We start from the raw sequence: 13,792 nt of genomic DNA on the forward strand, positions 1-13,792 counted from the left end.
CCTTATTTGTCTGTTTTCTTCTTGGCATCTGTCACCCTGGTTCCCTTGTGTAGATTCCACACAGAGACAAGCTGAAGTCTGTCCTGCTATATATCCCCAGGACCCGGTATTGTGCGTGGGCACAAAGCAGACCTTCTCAAGAAATATCTCTGCAATAAAGAGCCTTTTTGGTGGTGCCATCGCCAACAGTCAGGAATTCTCTTTGCTTCTGAATTTCGATCCTTCGGCAGCGTTCCTGCTTGTTAATGAATTAATTCTTTTCTGCTTGTTAATGAGTAATTCTTCTCCAGGTTTATGGCTCAGAGAACAACAGCAGACCTCAGGCAGCCTGGCAACCACTGGCCTGTGTGGGGATCGCTTTCCAGTGGAATTGCAGCAAATGTCAACTCTAAACCCAGGGGGTCAATCTAGGCCTGTGTGCCCACCTCTGCTGCCAGAGGCCTCCAGCTTTCCAGAGCTTCTTAGGGTCCAAGAATCAACTGCCCTCTCTCCCTTAATGTTCCAAGCCCTTCTCCCAGACCCCACTGAGCTGATGCCATGAGTCCTGGTGGTTTTCCAGCTAAAGCAGCCCCAGAAGAAGGAGCAGGGTTGGCAAAGGTGAGCTTCAGGACTGACCCAGAGGAGGGGCTGGGAAGCCTGGGAGAGCCAGTGAGGATGTGGCTGCAAGTGGGAAGATTTGGCAGGCTGGCAAAAACCACCCAGGGCTTCCAGGCACCCGCCAGCACATAAGCAGGAAGAGGGCAGGAGTGCACAGTTCTAAAAGCATCGTTTACTTTGGTTTTCACTTCTCCAAGGCTCAGGAATGGAAAAGTTCTAGTTCTTGAATCTGGTACACTTTCTCCATCACTCCTTCAGCCACTGCAGTAGCTGAGGTGTATAGTAGGTAATGATGACATCGGCACCTGTGTGGGGAAAGAAGCGGGCAGCGGGGCAGGGCATCAGCTTGGGAAATACCTTCTGGGAGGTGAGGGCTGGGGTGGGAAGAAGGCTACTATGAAGAGGCACAGCCCCAGGGTGTCACCACCTAAGACCTGAGTCTAGTTCTGGTCAGTCCTAGCTCTATACACTGTGTGACCTTGGGGAAGGCATTTTCTCTTTCTGGGCCTCAGTGTGCCCAGGTATAAAGTTGCACAGTGGGGGAAATAGGCAAGCTGTGAGTTCCCCCGCCACGCTGTGTGCCTAACCAACAAAACCAGCTCTCATTTCTGAAATGACATGCATATGCCAATTACACGCAGCATCTCATTTAATCCCCTTGATGACCATGCACCATCTGTCTTATCCCCAGTCTACAGACAAGGACACTGAAGTTAGAGAAGTGACTTGCCCAAGGTCTCAAAATCAAAAAGTAACTGAGGGCTCTGCATGGTTCATTGCTCACCTTCTGCCCCGCAGTTTCATGTCCGTTCCCCAGCCTGTCTGTTTAGATCATTGGCATTTCCAGACAGGTGACTCCAGGCTGTCCCCTAACTTTATTTCCCTATTTGGGCAGGGTGCCTATCAGTTCCCTGTGGCCCAGGTCAAAACCCCCCACTCCTGCATGCTCACCGGCTCTGCGGAAGGCAGTCATGACCTCTAGTACAGCAGCCTTGAGATCAAATGCCCCGGCCTGGGCCCCGTGCCACAGCATGGCAAACTCTCCAGAAACGTGGTACACAGCCAGGGGGAGCTCAGGGTGCTGTTGGGGAAGCAGTGGGGGACAGGCAGGTTGCAGTGGCGGGGGTGGTTGTACCTCCGGGTGTCCCTTCCTCCCTGCCACAAGACCTGAGTCATTGCTGCTGGCAGCCTGGCCCACTCTTGAGTTGTTCAAAGGCTCCCCCGAGCCCTGGCACAGAGGCCCACAGTGTTTCCCTGGCAGGGATGGCATACGGGAGGTGGGGGAGCGTTCCAGTTCCTGGGCAGATTGCTTCCAACTCTGAGATTCCCTCGATCGAAGGTCCCAGAATCTGTGGATACACTCTCATCTCCCCAGCCCCAACTCTGGCCCTTCTTGCCCAGAAAGAGAAAATGCCTTCCCCAAGGTCACACTGTGTACAGAGCCAGGACTGACCTGATCTGGACTCAGTCTTGGGTGGCGACACCCTTGTTCTCACCTTGTTCTTTACCTCCCGTACGATGTCCAGGTAGGGCGTTCCTGGCTTCACCATGAGCAAGTCTGCTCCCTCCCGAACATCCCGGTCCTAAGAGATGAGGTATGGTGTGGGCAGTGCCTGGGAGGCGAGGCGACGGGGGGAGAGGCTGGGTGGGGCTCACTCACCACCGCGCGGAGGGCCAGACCTCGTGCTCCGGGTGGCAGCTGGTAGCAGCGGCGATCTCCAAAAGCCGGGCTCGACTGAGCCGCGTCCCTGGGGAAGCAGAGACACCAGGTGGGCTCCAGCTTTGGGCTAGCAGGTCAGGGATTCAACAGCAGACCCTCACCCATTCCTACTCACCGGAAAGGTCCATAGAAACAAGAAGCGAATTTGGCACTATAGCTCATCACTGATACCTACAGGGAGATAACAGGGGTCTCAGCTCAGCCAGCCCTTTTCACGTGTCCCAGGGTGAAGTGAAAAGGAGAGGAAGGACCCAGGTCCAAAGAAGAGCCTGTGTCCCAGGCCCATTGGAGCTCTGGGCCTTGCTTCGTCCATGTGGGGAGCAGACACAGGGGCAGGTCTGGCCCAGGCTCTCTCACCTCCCCACACCCCTCCCCTACCCTGTTGCCGAATCCATGTGCCATCAGAGCTTCCTTGATGGCCTCCACGCGTCCGTCCATCATGTCCGACGGGGCCACCACCTGACATCCTGAAGGGCAGAGGGTGGCCTTCAGAACTCTGGGATCCTCCTCTATCCACCCTGCCGCCTCCCTGACCTGGGGGTGCTCATCCCTGCTGGGGGATTACTCACCCGCCTTGGCATAGGCCAGAGCCACCTCTGCCAGCCGCTGGCGGCTCTCCTCAGCTTGGAATGACCCGTTCTCACTCAGAAGCCCTGCAGGACCAACAGCTGGGTTTGGGGGAACAGCTCGGGCCTCGGCACATCCCCACCTCAGCGGGATTGTGGGTGGCAACGGGGCTGGTGGGAGGCGGGAGCTCACCGCAGTGACCGTGGGAGGTATAGGGACACAGGCACACGTCACAGGCCACCAGGAGGCTGGGGAAATTCTTGCGCAACAGACGGATGGCCTCGATAGCCGGGGAGTCCTCAGAGTCGGCTGCGGAGCCCCGCTCATCCTAGCGGCAGGGGAAAGACAACGCGGTGTGTCTGTTACATGAAGCCTTAGGGAGGCACGGTGGCCGGCCATCAGAGCAGGCCAGCCCACTCCTTCATCACCACCACCGCCCCTGGACCAGGAGGCCTGGGGAGGACTATTCCCACTTTGTACAGGAGACCTGACTTGCCCATTCAGAGCTGCAGCCCTGCTTAGCTTCCTGATGCCACATGGCTGCTGTTTCCAGGGCAGCGACTGTGTTCCTTCACTGGTGGCCCCAGGCCACCCATCAGACAGATGAACGCACCCATCAGACAGATGGGCAAGCTGAGGCCCCACGTAGCAGAGCCCGGGACCAGCACCAGGCTGGAGTGAGGGTGTGGTCATTGTGGAACCTCAGCTTATCCGCGCCCCCCCTCGACCCTTTCCTTTGACTCCTCCTCCGACTCATCACCTTGGGAACTCTGCTGGGGACACCAAAGATCAGGACACAGCGCAGGCCCTCTTCCACCAGGGGTTTCAGCATCTCTTCCAGCCGGTTCACACCGTACCTTTGTGCAGAGGCTGAAGTGAGGCAGGGCCCAGGCAAGGGTCCCCCCACCCGTCTGGTCTGTGCCTCTGTTAAGAGTCAAGTTGCAGATGGCATTAGGAGGGCTCAAGTTTCACAGTACAGGGTGGGGCAGGAATGCACCCATCAGACAGATGGGCAAACCGAGGCCCTAAGTGGCAGAGCTGTGGGATTCAGCTTGGAAGACTCCTTCAAGGTTCTGTTACTGAGCTCCCATCTGAACTTCAACTCTCCTCTGCTGTGATGCCTTTGGTGATAGGCACCAGACTGCCTCTTTTGTTGTGGAGCAACTCTGCCCCTGAGAAAACCCTTCTGATGGGAAGTCAGCCTCTCCAGATCGTCTCCCTCCTGGGTCTGCATCAGCTTCCTGGCACCTCCACCTGTGAAATCACTCCCTCCATCATAACCCTGCCCTCCCCACCCCAGTTCCTACCTGGCCACTCCTGGGAGGCTGGCGATGGGCTGTTTGTCATCAGGAACATCCCTGCAAGAGCCGGGGATGGGCTATGGATTGGTAGCTGTGGGAAGGGCCAGCAGTGAGGGGGTGAGTGGGAGGGATGGTTGGGAAGCTGGGAAGGGATATGGAGGCGGAGGTGGTGGGAGGAGGATGGGATCCAGTGTCTGGTTCCCCTGCCTGGCCAAGCCCAGGGCCTGAAATAATAACAGGAACAACAAGAATAAAGTGACAACAAGCAACTGTGCTAGAAGAACAGTACTCACAGGAAGGAATCAAGTGGGCAAGAACGTGGACTCTGAGTCAGAGGTCCTTGGTTGCTAGCCCAGTCACTTACTGCCTGGGTGACCTTGACCACAGGATATTCTCTTTGATCCGTATCGTGGGTCGATTCATTCACTCATTCAACAAGTGTATGTATTTATATTAGGGATGCATTGTGCAGCTTGTGGGCTCTTAGTTCTCCAACCGGGTGATGAACCTGGGCCCTCGGCAGTGAAAGCATGGAGTCCTAACTGTTGGACCTCCAGGGAATTCCCCATTCAACAAATATTTATTGAGTGCTTATCATGTGTCAGGTACTGTTCTTGGGGCTGGTGATCCAACAGTGAACAAAAGAGACAGAAATTCCTGCCCTTGTGGAGATGACATTCTAAGGGATCATATCCGTATTTTTCTCATCTGAATACTGTCAGGGTACAATGAGGTAATATCTATAGGTGCTTAGCAATAGGTGCTTAGCACAGTAGTACCCGGAGTACACTAAGCCCTCAATAAGAGTCAGGTGCTATCATGAATGATGATGACCACCACCTTTTACATGTACAACCTACAGAAGATCTCAACTTCTGTCTTATGGCACAAACTCAGGGTGACAGGCAAGGGTTATTTTTATTTTCCAACAAGGAGGACTGTATTCTTTTCAAGGTTTTTTTTTCAAAGATGGTTGTCCTAAACCCATAGGCCACTTCCAATACCTTGAGCTCCAAGCTGACAGTTCACTTTACCCCTTACAACACAGACACCTGTTCTGTTCACACACACACACCCCTCAACCCACCCCCTGTGGATCAAAGACCTGGCTCATTGGGGGACTCACGTGACAAAGATGGGGTAGATAAGGTTGGAGGCGCTGAGGCTGGTGGCGGCTGTCTGCCAGTTGCGGAGCAGTGGGTGGAAGTAGCCGCTGTGCAGAACTGACTGAGGATGCATGGTGGGCACGGGGGGCACAGGAGAGTCAGCTGGTTGGAATTGAGGTCTCCCAGGGGGTCTGCCGTGTGCTCAGCTCTGGGGACAATGGGAGGCACATGAGACATGGTCCTTGGTACCAGGAGGTGGTCACATTCCCCCAGGCTCTGACCCAGTGCTACTGGGGTTCATCAGTCCCTGCCAGTCTGCATCACGGTAAGGAGACACAAGATAGTGGGCCTTCAGAAACTTCCAGAGCAAGCTGAATCTAATAAAGTCTGGATTTGAAAAAAAAAATAAATAAAGTCTGGATTTGTATTTTACACCGTCTCTCTTTAAAAAAAACATGTCTCTAATAATTTATTTTCATTGTACTTTATCAAAGAATCAGTCTGGGGTGGACTGGACATGAATTCCTGAGAATCCTTGATGCAGCCACCACTTCAGCTCTGTCTATTCCATGAATGACATCCGTGGGCGTGGCAGCAATTTCAGAAAAGTACAGATAAGCAGAAAGAGAAAAATGTCCTGTAATTCTGCCTCTAGGGAAAAGCACTGCTAACCCTTTGGCCCATGGACTTCTTATCACGTAGGACACATGTGAACTGGATTAAATGGCAGTGTCCGACAGACAGACAGACACCCCTGGGAGTGGCCACGGGTGTCCTTTCCAGCCAGAGAGCCTCATGTTGCTCCCCAAGCACCTGCCACACTTGGCCACCTTCTGGTTCATCTTCTTTCCCTAGGAGGCTGTGCTCCTCTTTCCACAACTCCCCCACCCCCAAATCCGACCAGGCTCTCCACTAGACAGTCCCTCCTTCCCTGTCCCTCTGCGCCGTCTCCTCTCGCCCAGATCCGTCTCTCTTACGTAACAGCTCTCTGTGGACCTACCTTATCTCGTCCCCGTAGGCAGAGCTTCTGCAGGGCAGGGTCCACGCTTAGTTCATTTTTGCCTCCCCACGGCACTCTGCCGCGCAGTAAACATTTAATTGCATGAAGTACAAAGACAACATGCGCTCAATGCCAAATAAGGGGTGTAAGACCAAACAATAAAAGAGGTGTAAGACAAAAGAAAGCTGCGGCATTAAGATGCGTTTCTTGAGCACCTACTATGTGCCAGGCCACAGTGGGCACTCGCACACGTGGTTTCTCATCCAGCTGGCACTGCTGTAGTGGGAGGCTGGGCAGACTGAGTGCATCTCGGAGAGGCCGAGCCCACTGTGAATGAGCCAGGACTTTCCCAATGTGAGTCAGGAGGTCAGAAGCTTGTTGGAAGAAGATAGGACTCGCAGTTGGTTTTGCAGGATGAGTGGGTTCAGCTTGGTAGAGGGAAATGGGAGAACGTTCCCTCCGGAAGGGAAGGAAGGGGCCGGGGTGGGGAAGGAGGACGGGGTGTGGATGGCTGGGAGGACTGAAGAGGCAATTGAGGATGTGTGTTTGGAGGAGAGGAGCTAGGGGTGGGTGGGCGGTGGCAGGATGAGGTCAGGGAAGATTTCTGAGCTGGGGTGGGGGAGGGGCTTGGCCAGAGCCTGGCTTTAGGGGTCATTCTTGCAGCCTTAGTGGGGCCCAGCCAACTAGGAGTAGATGAGGACAGAGGCTGTGGGGCTAAAGGGGTGGGAAGGAGGGGCCGTCCTAAGGCGGCCAAGAGGCAGTCTCTTGGGGCGGATGCTCTAGCTCTAGCTTGCTTGACCTGGAGGACAGCAGAGCCAGTGACAGGCAGGAAGAGGGCGGCGGGGAGCCGAGCTTGCAGAGAGAGGAGGTGGAGAGCTGTGTTTTAGACACTTCCTTTTGGAAGTGCCTAACAGCCAGCTGGGGGGAAAACAAAGAGCCACTAATCTCTCCTTGTATGAATGGGACCTAGGGGCCCAGAGAGGGGCAGGGACTTACCCAAAGCTGCACAGTCTCCAGGCCGGTTGTGGGAGGGTGGTCCTTAAGTACACTGATGATACCTTCCCCTCCCTCTGCCCCCCAGTTCTCCCAGGCCCCCTTGGCTTCTTCCCAGCTAGCTCTGGGGCCAGCTTTGTCTGATCCTCCTCCTTGGTGGGGTTGGGGTTATCGGGAGCCACACAGGTTCCACTTCACCGCCACACCCCTGGGGCCAGCCACATCATCTGACCCAGGGCAAGCCAGGCCTCCCCAAAGATGGCCCAACCCCCATATGAGCGATCGTTCAGAAGATACAAAGTCCTGAGCACCGATTCTGTGCAAGATTTGCTCTCAGGTCTGCCAAGGATTAGCCCAGCTCAGACAGGTTAAGTCTCTTGCTCAAGACCACACAGCTAGTTAGTGACTGAGCCAGAATGTGAGTGAGTTTGTTGCAGACAATGACTACAGGGTGTAGCCTACTATACCCCATACTACTGATAAACACTTGATTCAGCAGAAGTCTCTCTGCCTATACTATCTCTGCCTTGAGGCTGGAGAGGTGCAGGATATCAGAGGAAAAAATACTGAGGGTGTGTCACGTGCTGGGCATTGCACTAGGTACACTACACACATATATTATCTCATGTAATTGCAGAAAATTGTCCTAATTTTTAGTGCTAAGAAGACGGAGGCTCAGAGAGGTGAAGTGACTTGCTCAACGTCATTCACATCACATTCTGAAGCTAGATTCTAACTTACTTTCCAGAGAACAACAACAACAACGGCAGCTGGCCCCAGGCTTCTGGAATTCAAAACTGCATTCCACTGGTCTCAAATCTGCATCTACTTTAGAAGGCTGCTGAAGGAACAAATGCCTTCAGAAGCAACAGGGCAGGCTGCCTAGGGCCCTGCAGTCCCAATTTACCAGAGAAGACTGGGGGTTTTAGGGGTGGGGGGCAAGGGAGGAGGGTGAGAGTGGTAAGGGGCAGGCTTTACTAGGGCAGTTTCACTTTTACCTGCTTTTTTTTTTTTTTAATTTTAGGTTTCAGAGAAAGTTGAGAAATGGGTATTAGTGCTGAAAACATTAAAAGAGTTGAAATCACCAATCCTGTTTAATCTCTCACATTCTGCTGCGGAAGCAGGGTGCAGAAAGCGACAGGAGTTGTTTGACAGCCACGGCAAGTCATGTACCGCTCTGAGCTTGACCTGGCTTCCACTCAAGTGCCCTGTTACCTGCCCCACACACAGTCATCCTGTTACATACGAGCTTAATAAACATTTGTGCAGCAGAACACCACCCCCTGAGTATCAGAGCCAAATCCAGATGGAAGTTTTGGTTTCCCAAAAGACCCTCAAAGACTGGAAGATTTGTCACAAACTTGGGAGAGGCCCTTCTCCTAAACTAAGGGAGCCTGTAAGCCACAGCTCAAATCCTGTGACACCACACCAAAGACAAGGGCAAGTCACCATGGGATTCAGAACACATTAGCTTAACTGGCAGGCTGTAGCAGGCAATGCAGAAAGAACAACGTTTCAGGGTCAAACAGTCCCAGGTCTTGTCTGTGTGTCACTCTGGGCAAGGTTGCAGAATCTTCACTTCATAATCTATGAAATGAGAACGATACTATCTAACTTACAAAGCTGCAGAGAAGATCAGAGATAGTGAAGAGGTACATGCCTGGCACAAGGAGCCACACGTATACATGTAGCTGCTGCTACTTTTACTATCATCAGGAGCAGAAGTGAGCTGACTAGACCTCCAGGAGGGTCCTCACAGCTGTGCCCTCTGCACCCAGAAGGGAGAACATTCCCTCAAACCTGGATGGCCCACAGGGTCTTCCAGGATATCTGAAGTGGGGGGTTCCTGCCTTCCAGCAGTTTATATGGTAGAGGAGAAACCATCACCATACTGATACTTCAGTAGAGGGTTGTGAGAGGGACCTGTCTCTCTGGGAATCAAGGATGGATGGCTTCATGGAAGAGGGGACACTGAGGCATAAGTAAATTTCAGACTGATTGTGAAAATGTCTCCTTCCTTGGAAGGTAACCTCTCCCACCCGAGAGTAACCTAAGTTGGGCCCTAGAGAACCACCACCAGGAGGAGCTGAGAAGAGCTGCTGGGTCTGATGCCCCCGTGTTGTGTTCCTCCGAGGATTCCAGAGGCTACGGTCTTAGCACAAAGGGTTGCAAGCTGCTGCCAGGGAAGGCTGGCTCTGCCACTAGCAGGGGGAGGAGACAGTCAGGAGAGCCAGCTAGGTAAAAGGTGCTCAGGGCTGAGAAATCCAAAGCCCCAGAAGGGCCCAGTTGGTAGGCAGTTCTGAAAAGGATCCGCCTGGCTGCCTGTTTATTCAACCTGCATTTCCTGAATATCTATTCCGGCCTGCCCCAGGACTTGGAATGGGGTTTAAAGAGAAGGAGACCCAGGCCTTGACTTGACTTTGAAGAGCCCAGTCTCATCTGGGCTTAGCTATTTGGAGCTAAAAGGAGAATCCGCCAGTTCCAAACTCCTAGAACATACTGGTTAAGGGGGTTCCTTAAAGCACGCTGCTTACATTACTGAAATGATGGTAATCTGGGCTGACACTGGTCCAAGATTGTACAGAGGGTCAACGGGGCTAGAAGCCAGGTAGGTCTCCAGCAAAGAATTCTTCAGTGTCCACCACTACCCTTGGAACTTTAAGTATAGATTTCAAAGCAGCGTATCAACAGAGGCGGGCTCCTGGAGAGCTCTGCAAGAAGGGGGTAGGGAGGGAAAAGGCAGAACAGTGACTGTGAACCCGGCTGAAGCTGGTAGCACGACGGTTAAGCGTCTGGGTTTTGGAGTCTGTGGATGTGGGTTCAAATTCTCTCACTTTTCAGCTGTAAGACCTCAGTTTTCTCATCTGGTAAATAAGGACTTGAACCGACCTCAGTGGGCTGTTATAAGATGGAATAGGCCAATGCAGATAACGTACAAGCAATCGTAGCACTGAGCGGCTGTTATTGTTTGCACCGCCCTCCTGCATCCTGAGAGGCACCTCCGGCTCTGAACTGGAGAGAGCCCCGGTGGGGCTTTCCAAAGGAAAGGACCCCAGAGGAGACTCGGAGCCCAGACCCGGGTCTCTAAGGGCAATGGCCACGCAGAGACCACCCCCGCCCCCAAACCCCGCTGCAGCTGAACAGTCTACCTCTAAGAGCCTCAAATAGGAGTCGCACGGTGACTCCGTCCCCAGCTGCACAGCCGGCGCTTGGGGCGTACAGCACAACCTGGTTCTGGGGACACAAGACTTTGGTGCCACAGCCCCTGTCTCCAAGTCCGCCATTTCCCCGAGGCCGGACCCTACTCACCTGCCTCCCTAAGGAGTCCGAGACACCGCTCCCGCCACCGCTGTCGCGCGCTTTAGTCTCCCGGAGGCCACGTGGGGGCGGGGCGGCTCTTTCGGAAGCAGCACTCCCCCCACCCCCGCAGCCCGCCCCCGAAGCGCGCAGACCACGCCCCCTGCGGGCATTTTGCCTGAGGGTTGGTCCACTCCGGCCGCGGCCCCGCCTACACGTCAGCAGGCCTGGCCAATCGGGTGTGCCGAAGGGCTGGCGGGCCCGCCCCTCCCTTCTCTGAGATTTGCGCAGGTGCAGGGAAAGGCCCTAGGGAGCCCACTTGCGGGCCAGGGGCGGTGCTGTTTTGTGCTGCTTGTGGACCGGCTTCGAAGGTTTTGTTTAAAGGCCCTCTCTTCCCACTCTAGCGCATACTTGGCGCTGGTTGCTTGTTGAAAGAATAATTAGATGTCTAGGACATTAAAACAACACCATCGTGCCTAACACAATTAACTAAGCCCACTTTTGCGGACTGAGCATTTCAAAGTTGTTGAGTTCAGCAGCAGGCTGCCCTCTAAGTTTTCAGAGAAAAGTTATTCCAGCGTAATTTTTCAGGGCTTACTCTGAGCCATCGTTTGGAAGATGTGATGTGAAAGACATGGGCACTTTGGAAAGACTTCAAGTCTGATAGCATCAGACCTGTCTATCTATCATGGGTACAAGGAGAGATTTGACCAAAAGTCTGAGGATGAGTGGGCAAGGTGCAGCAGATTATATTCAAGGGCAGGAGGGATCTGGTGAGTTTTATGGGGCTTGAGTGAACTGGTAGCATGATGAGGGAAATAAGGATCGGGGTCAATACCGTAGCAAAGGAATTCCTTTGTAAAAGTGAGACAGGGATTATTGAACTGTTGATTTTGATCTGTGAAGGATGCCAGTGGGTTGTATTACACTTACTCTCAGGTTTTATTTATCAAAATCTGTACTCCAAACCTGTTTTATACCTCTTTATATTCAAAGTCTAAGAGACAGAGAGGCTTAAAGCTGGGAGAATATGATACTGCTTAGTTCTGATCTGTGTTCAAATAAGGAAGGTGGTGGTGGAAAGAAAGTAATGTTTTTTGTGCATTAAAGAGTCCAGGGACAGTACCATACGTTTTACATTCACTTATCTACATTTGATGACAACTATGTTATCTTCATTTTATAGATTGGGAAAACAATTGCCAAGAGATTAATTTGCCCCATGTCACCACTAGGATTTCTCAATACGTGTTTACCATACTCCTTCAACTCATAGAGGTGTGTTCAGTCACTCAGTTGTGTCTGACCCTTTGCGGCCCTGTAGACTATAGCCTGCCAGTCTCCTCTGTCCACGGAATTTTCCAGGCAAGAGTACTGGTGTTGGTTGCCATTTCCTACTCTATGGGATCTTCTGATCCAGGGATCAAACTCGAGTCTCTTGCATTGGCAGCAGGATTCTTTACCACTAGCACCACCTGGGAAGCCTCCCTCATAGAGGTAATCACAGGGTGGAAATTTTAATATATTTTCCCCTATGTCTTTTTGGCCATGCCATGCCATATTCGGGATCTTAGTGCTGTTTAGTATAATCTATTTTTTTCATGTCTCACGTGGGATCTTATTTCCCCCCCAGAGATGAAACCTGTGCCCCCTGATTTGAGAGCTCAGTCTTAACCACTGGTCCACCAGGGAAGCCCCTTTATCTCTTATTCTTGGCTGACAGACCTGTTTCCACTTCCTGCAGCCGTTAAAATATAATTCTACCTTAATCTGTTACTCTTAACAGTACTCTTAAAAAGTACTGTGAATGCAACAATATAAATCTTAAATATAATGTTGAACAAAAGGAGTCAGACACAAGAGAACATATTGCATGATTTCGTTTATAGGAAGTAGAAACCCAGGCAAAATCAATCTGTGCTGGGAGTCAGGATCGTGACTACTACTGGGTAGATAGGGAATAATGAGAAGGGAAATCAAAGACTTTTTTAGAGTGCTGGTCGTGTTGTTTTATTGATCTCAGTGTGTTTCATGAATGTGTTGTTTGTGAAAATTTACAAAACTCTACTCTTATTTGTACTTTTTGTATGTATATCGTACTTACTAAATAAAAATAAAAACAAACAAAACCAAGACCCCACTAAACTATTTTTATGAAATTTGTTAGAAATCAATATTACCTAAATTTTAAAAATTAAATTATATAATTAGAAATGAATATATTGACATAGAATGAGCAAACTGAAACTTGAAATTTAGTTTGAATTCTGCTCCAAAAACAAATACTTGACGACAGTGCCTCTGATGTCTATCAGAAGCTACAGGGATTAGTCTTTAATTTCATCACAGAGTACAAATGTTATGTTGTGTATGTATCCAGATTTTACGTTTTTCTTAGTCTACTAGTATGAAAGAAAACTAATTATCTTAGACAAGATTATCAGTTTCATCGATTCTTTTTTTTTTTTTAAGGTTTTCACTATTTATTTATAACAGATATTCCATGTCCCGGATCGTCTCTAGTCAGAAGTTCTTTGAGATGTCGTCAGCCTTGGCCAGCTGGAGAATGGAGTCATCTGACTCGCCCATCCTGCGAATGGCCCTGCAGATAGAGGTTTTAAACTGGCTGGCTGTTGAACCTGCCTGTCACCTCGTCAACCTCAGTCACGTTCATCTGGATGGACGCATGGTCCTTGGCGCCAATGATATGGTTCCACAGCACATACAGATCCACGAAGTTTCAGGCGTTCTGCATGTTGAGTGAGTGTTTCGGGCCCTGTGCTGTACCCCCTGCCCGGACACCAGCCCACCTAGTTTCACTCATTCTTTCAAAGAATCTCAGTGCTTCTTACAAAAATGATTTCTTTCCAATTCGGAATCTGTTAATTCAAAGGGAAATGAACGTGTGTACAGAAGAGAAAAAGATAAAAACAAGGCCTTATTGTGTATATGCCGCTGTTTAAGAATCTTCTATTATATCTTAAATTCTTTCAAGATAGGTATTATACTGCCAATTTAGAGATGAAAAAACTGCACTTTAGTGTATTAAAAAAAATAAAAAAACTTGTACAGTAACCAACTATGAAGGACTCAGTGTATGCTGTTTTCCCAGAGACGTAATACTGTCACATTATAGCTAACTGTTAGAGATATATCATCAATATAAATTGCAAGGGAGAAATAAGAAACAAATATATACTGAATAACTTTG

The 13,792-nt window shown here is 50.9% G+C and overlaps 1 protein-coding gene and 1 pseudogene across 8 annotated transcripts; both read right to left on the reverse strand.

The window, feature by feature from the left end:
• Window positions 1-749: 749 nt before the first annotated feature.
• On the reverse strand, window positions 750-10,655 carry ALAD (aminolevulinate dehydratase). 7 transcript variants are annotated; one of them, XM_086316103.1, is made up of 13 exons: window positions 10,594-10,655; window positions 9,819-9,995; window positions 5,312-5,499; window positions 4,192-4,242; window positions 3,645-3,741; window positions 3,077-3,212; window positions 2,887-2,970; window positions 2,696-2,784; window positions 2,433-2,488; window positions 2,258-2,345; window positions 2,094-2,180; window positions 1,549-1,678; window positions 750-902 (listed from the first exon to the last, which is right to left on the reverse strand). In XM_086316103.1, the coding sequence occupies exons 3-13, from the start codon at window positions 5,422-5,424 to the stop codon at window positions 844-846; spliced, it is 990 nt and encodes a 329-aa protein (XP_086172229.1). In that variant the 5' UTR covers window positions 5,425-5,499; window positions 9,819-9,995; window positions 10,594-10,655; the 3' UTR covers window positions 750-843. The 7 variants fall into 7 exon arrangements, with proteins under 7 accessions (XP_086172229.1, XP_086172228.1, XP_086172233.1 ...); XM_086316102.1 differs by lacking the exon at window positions 9,819-9,995; XM_086316107.1 differs by lacking the exon at window positions 1,549-1,678.
• Window positions 10,656-12,717: 2,062 nt separating this feature from the next.
• Window positions 12,718-13,541, reverse strand: LOC147367839 (small ribosomal subunit protein eS21 pseudogene; annotated as a pseudogene). Its single transcript, XR_015132190.1, has one exon. The product of XR_015132190.1 is annotated as a small ribosomal subunit protein eS21 pseudogene (transcript).
• Window positions 13,542-13,792: the final 251 nt, after the last annotated feature.

This window comes from Bos grunniens, chromosome 8, assembly GCF_055505025.1.
Source record: "Bos grunniens cultivar Pamir isolate PY7600 chromosome 8, Bosgru_T2T1.0, whole genome shotgun sequence".
In the NCBI taxonomy this organism is placed as follows: Eukaryota; Metazoa; Chordata; class Mammalia; order Artiodactyla; family Bovidae; genus Bos; species Bos grunniens.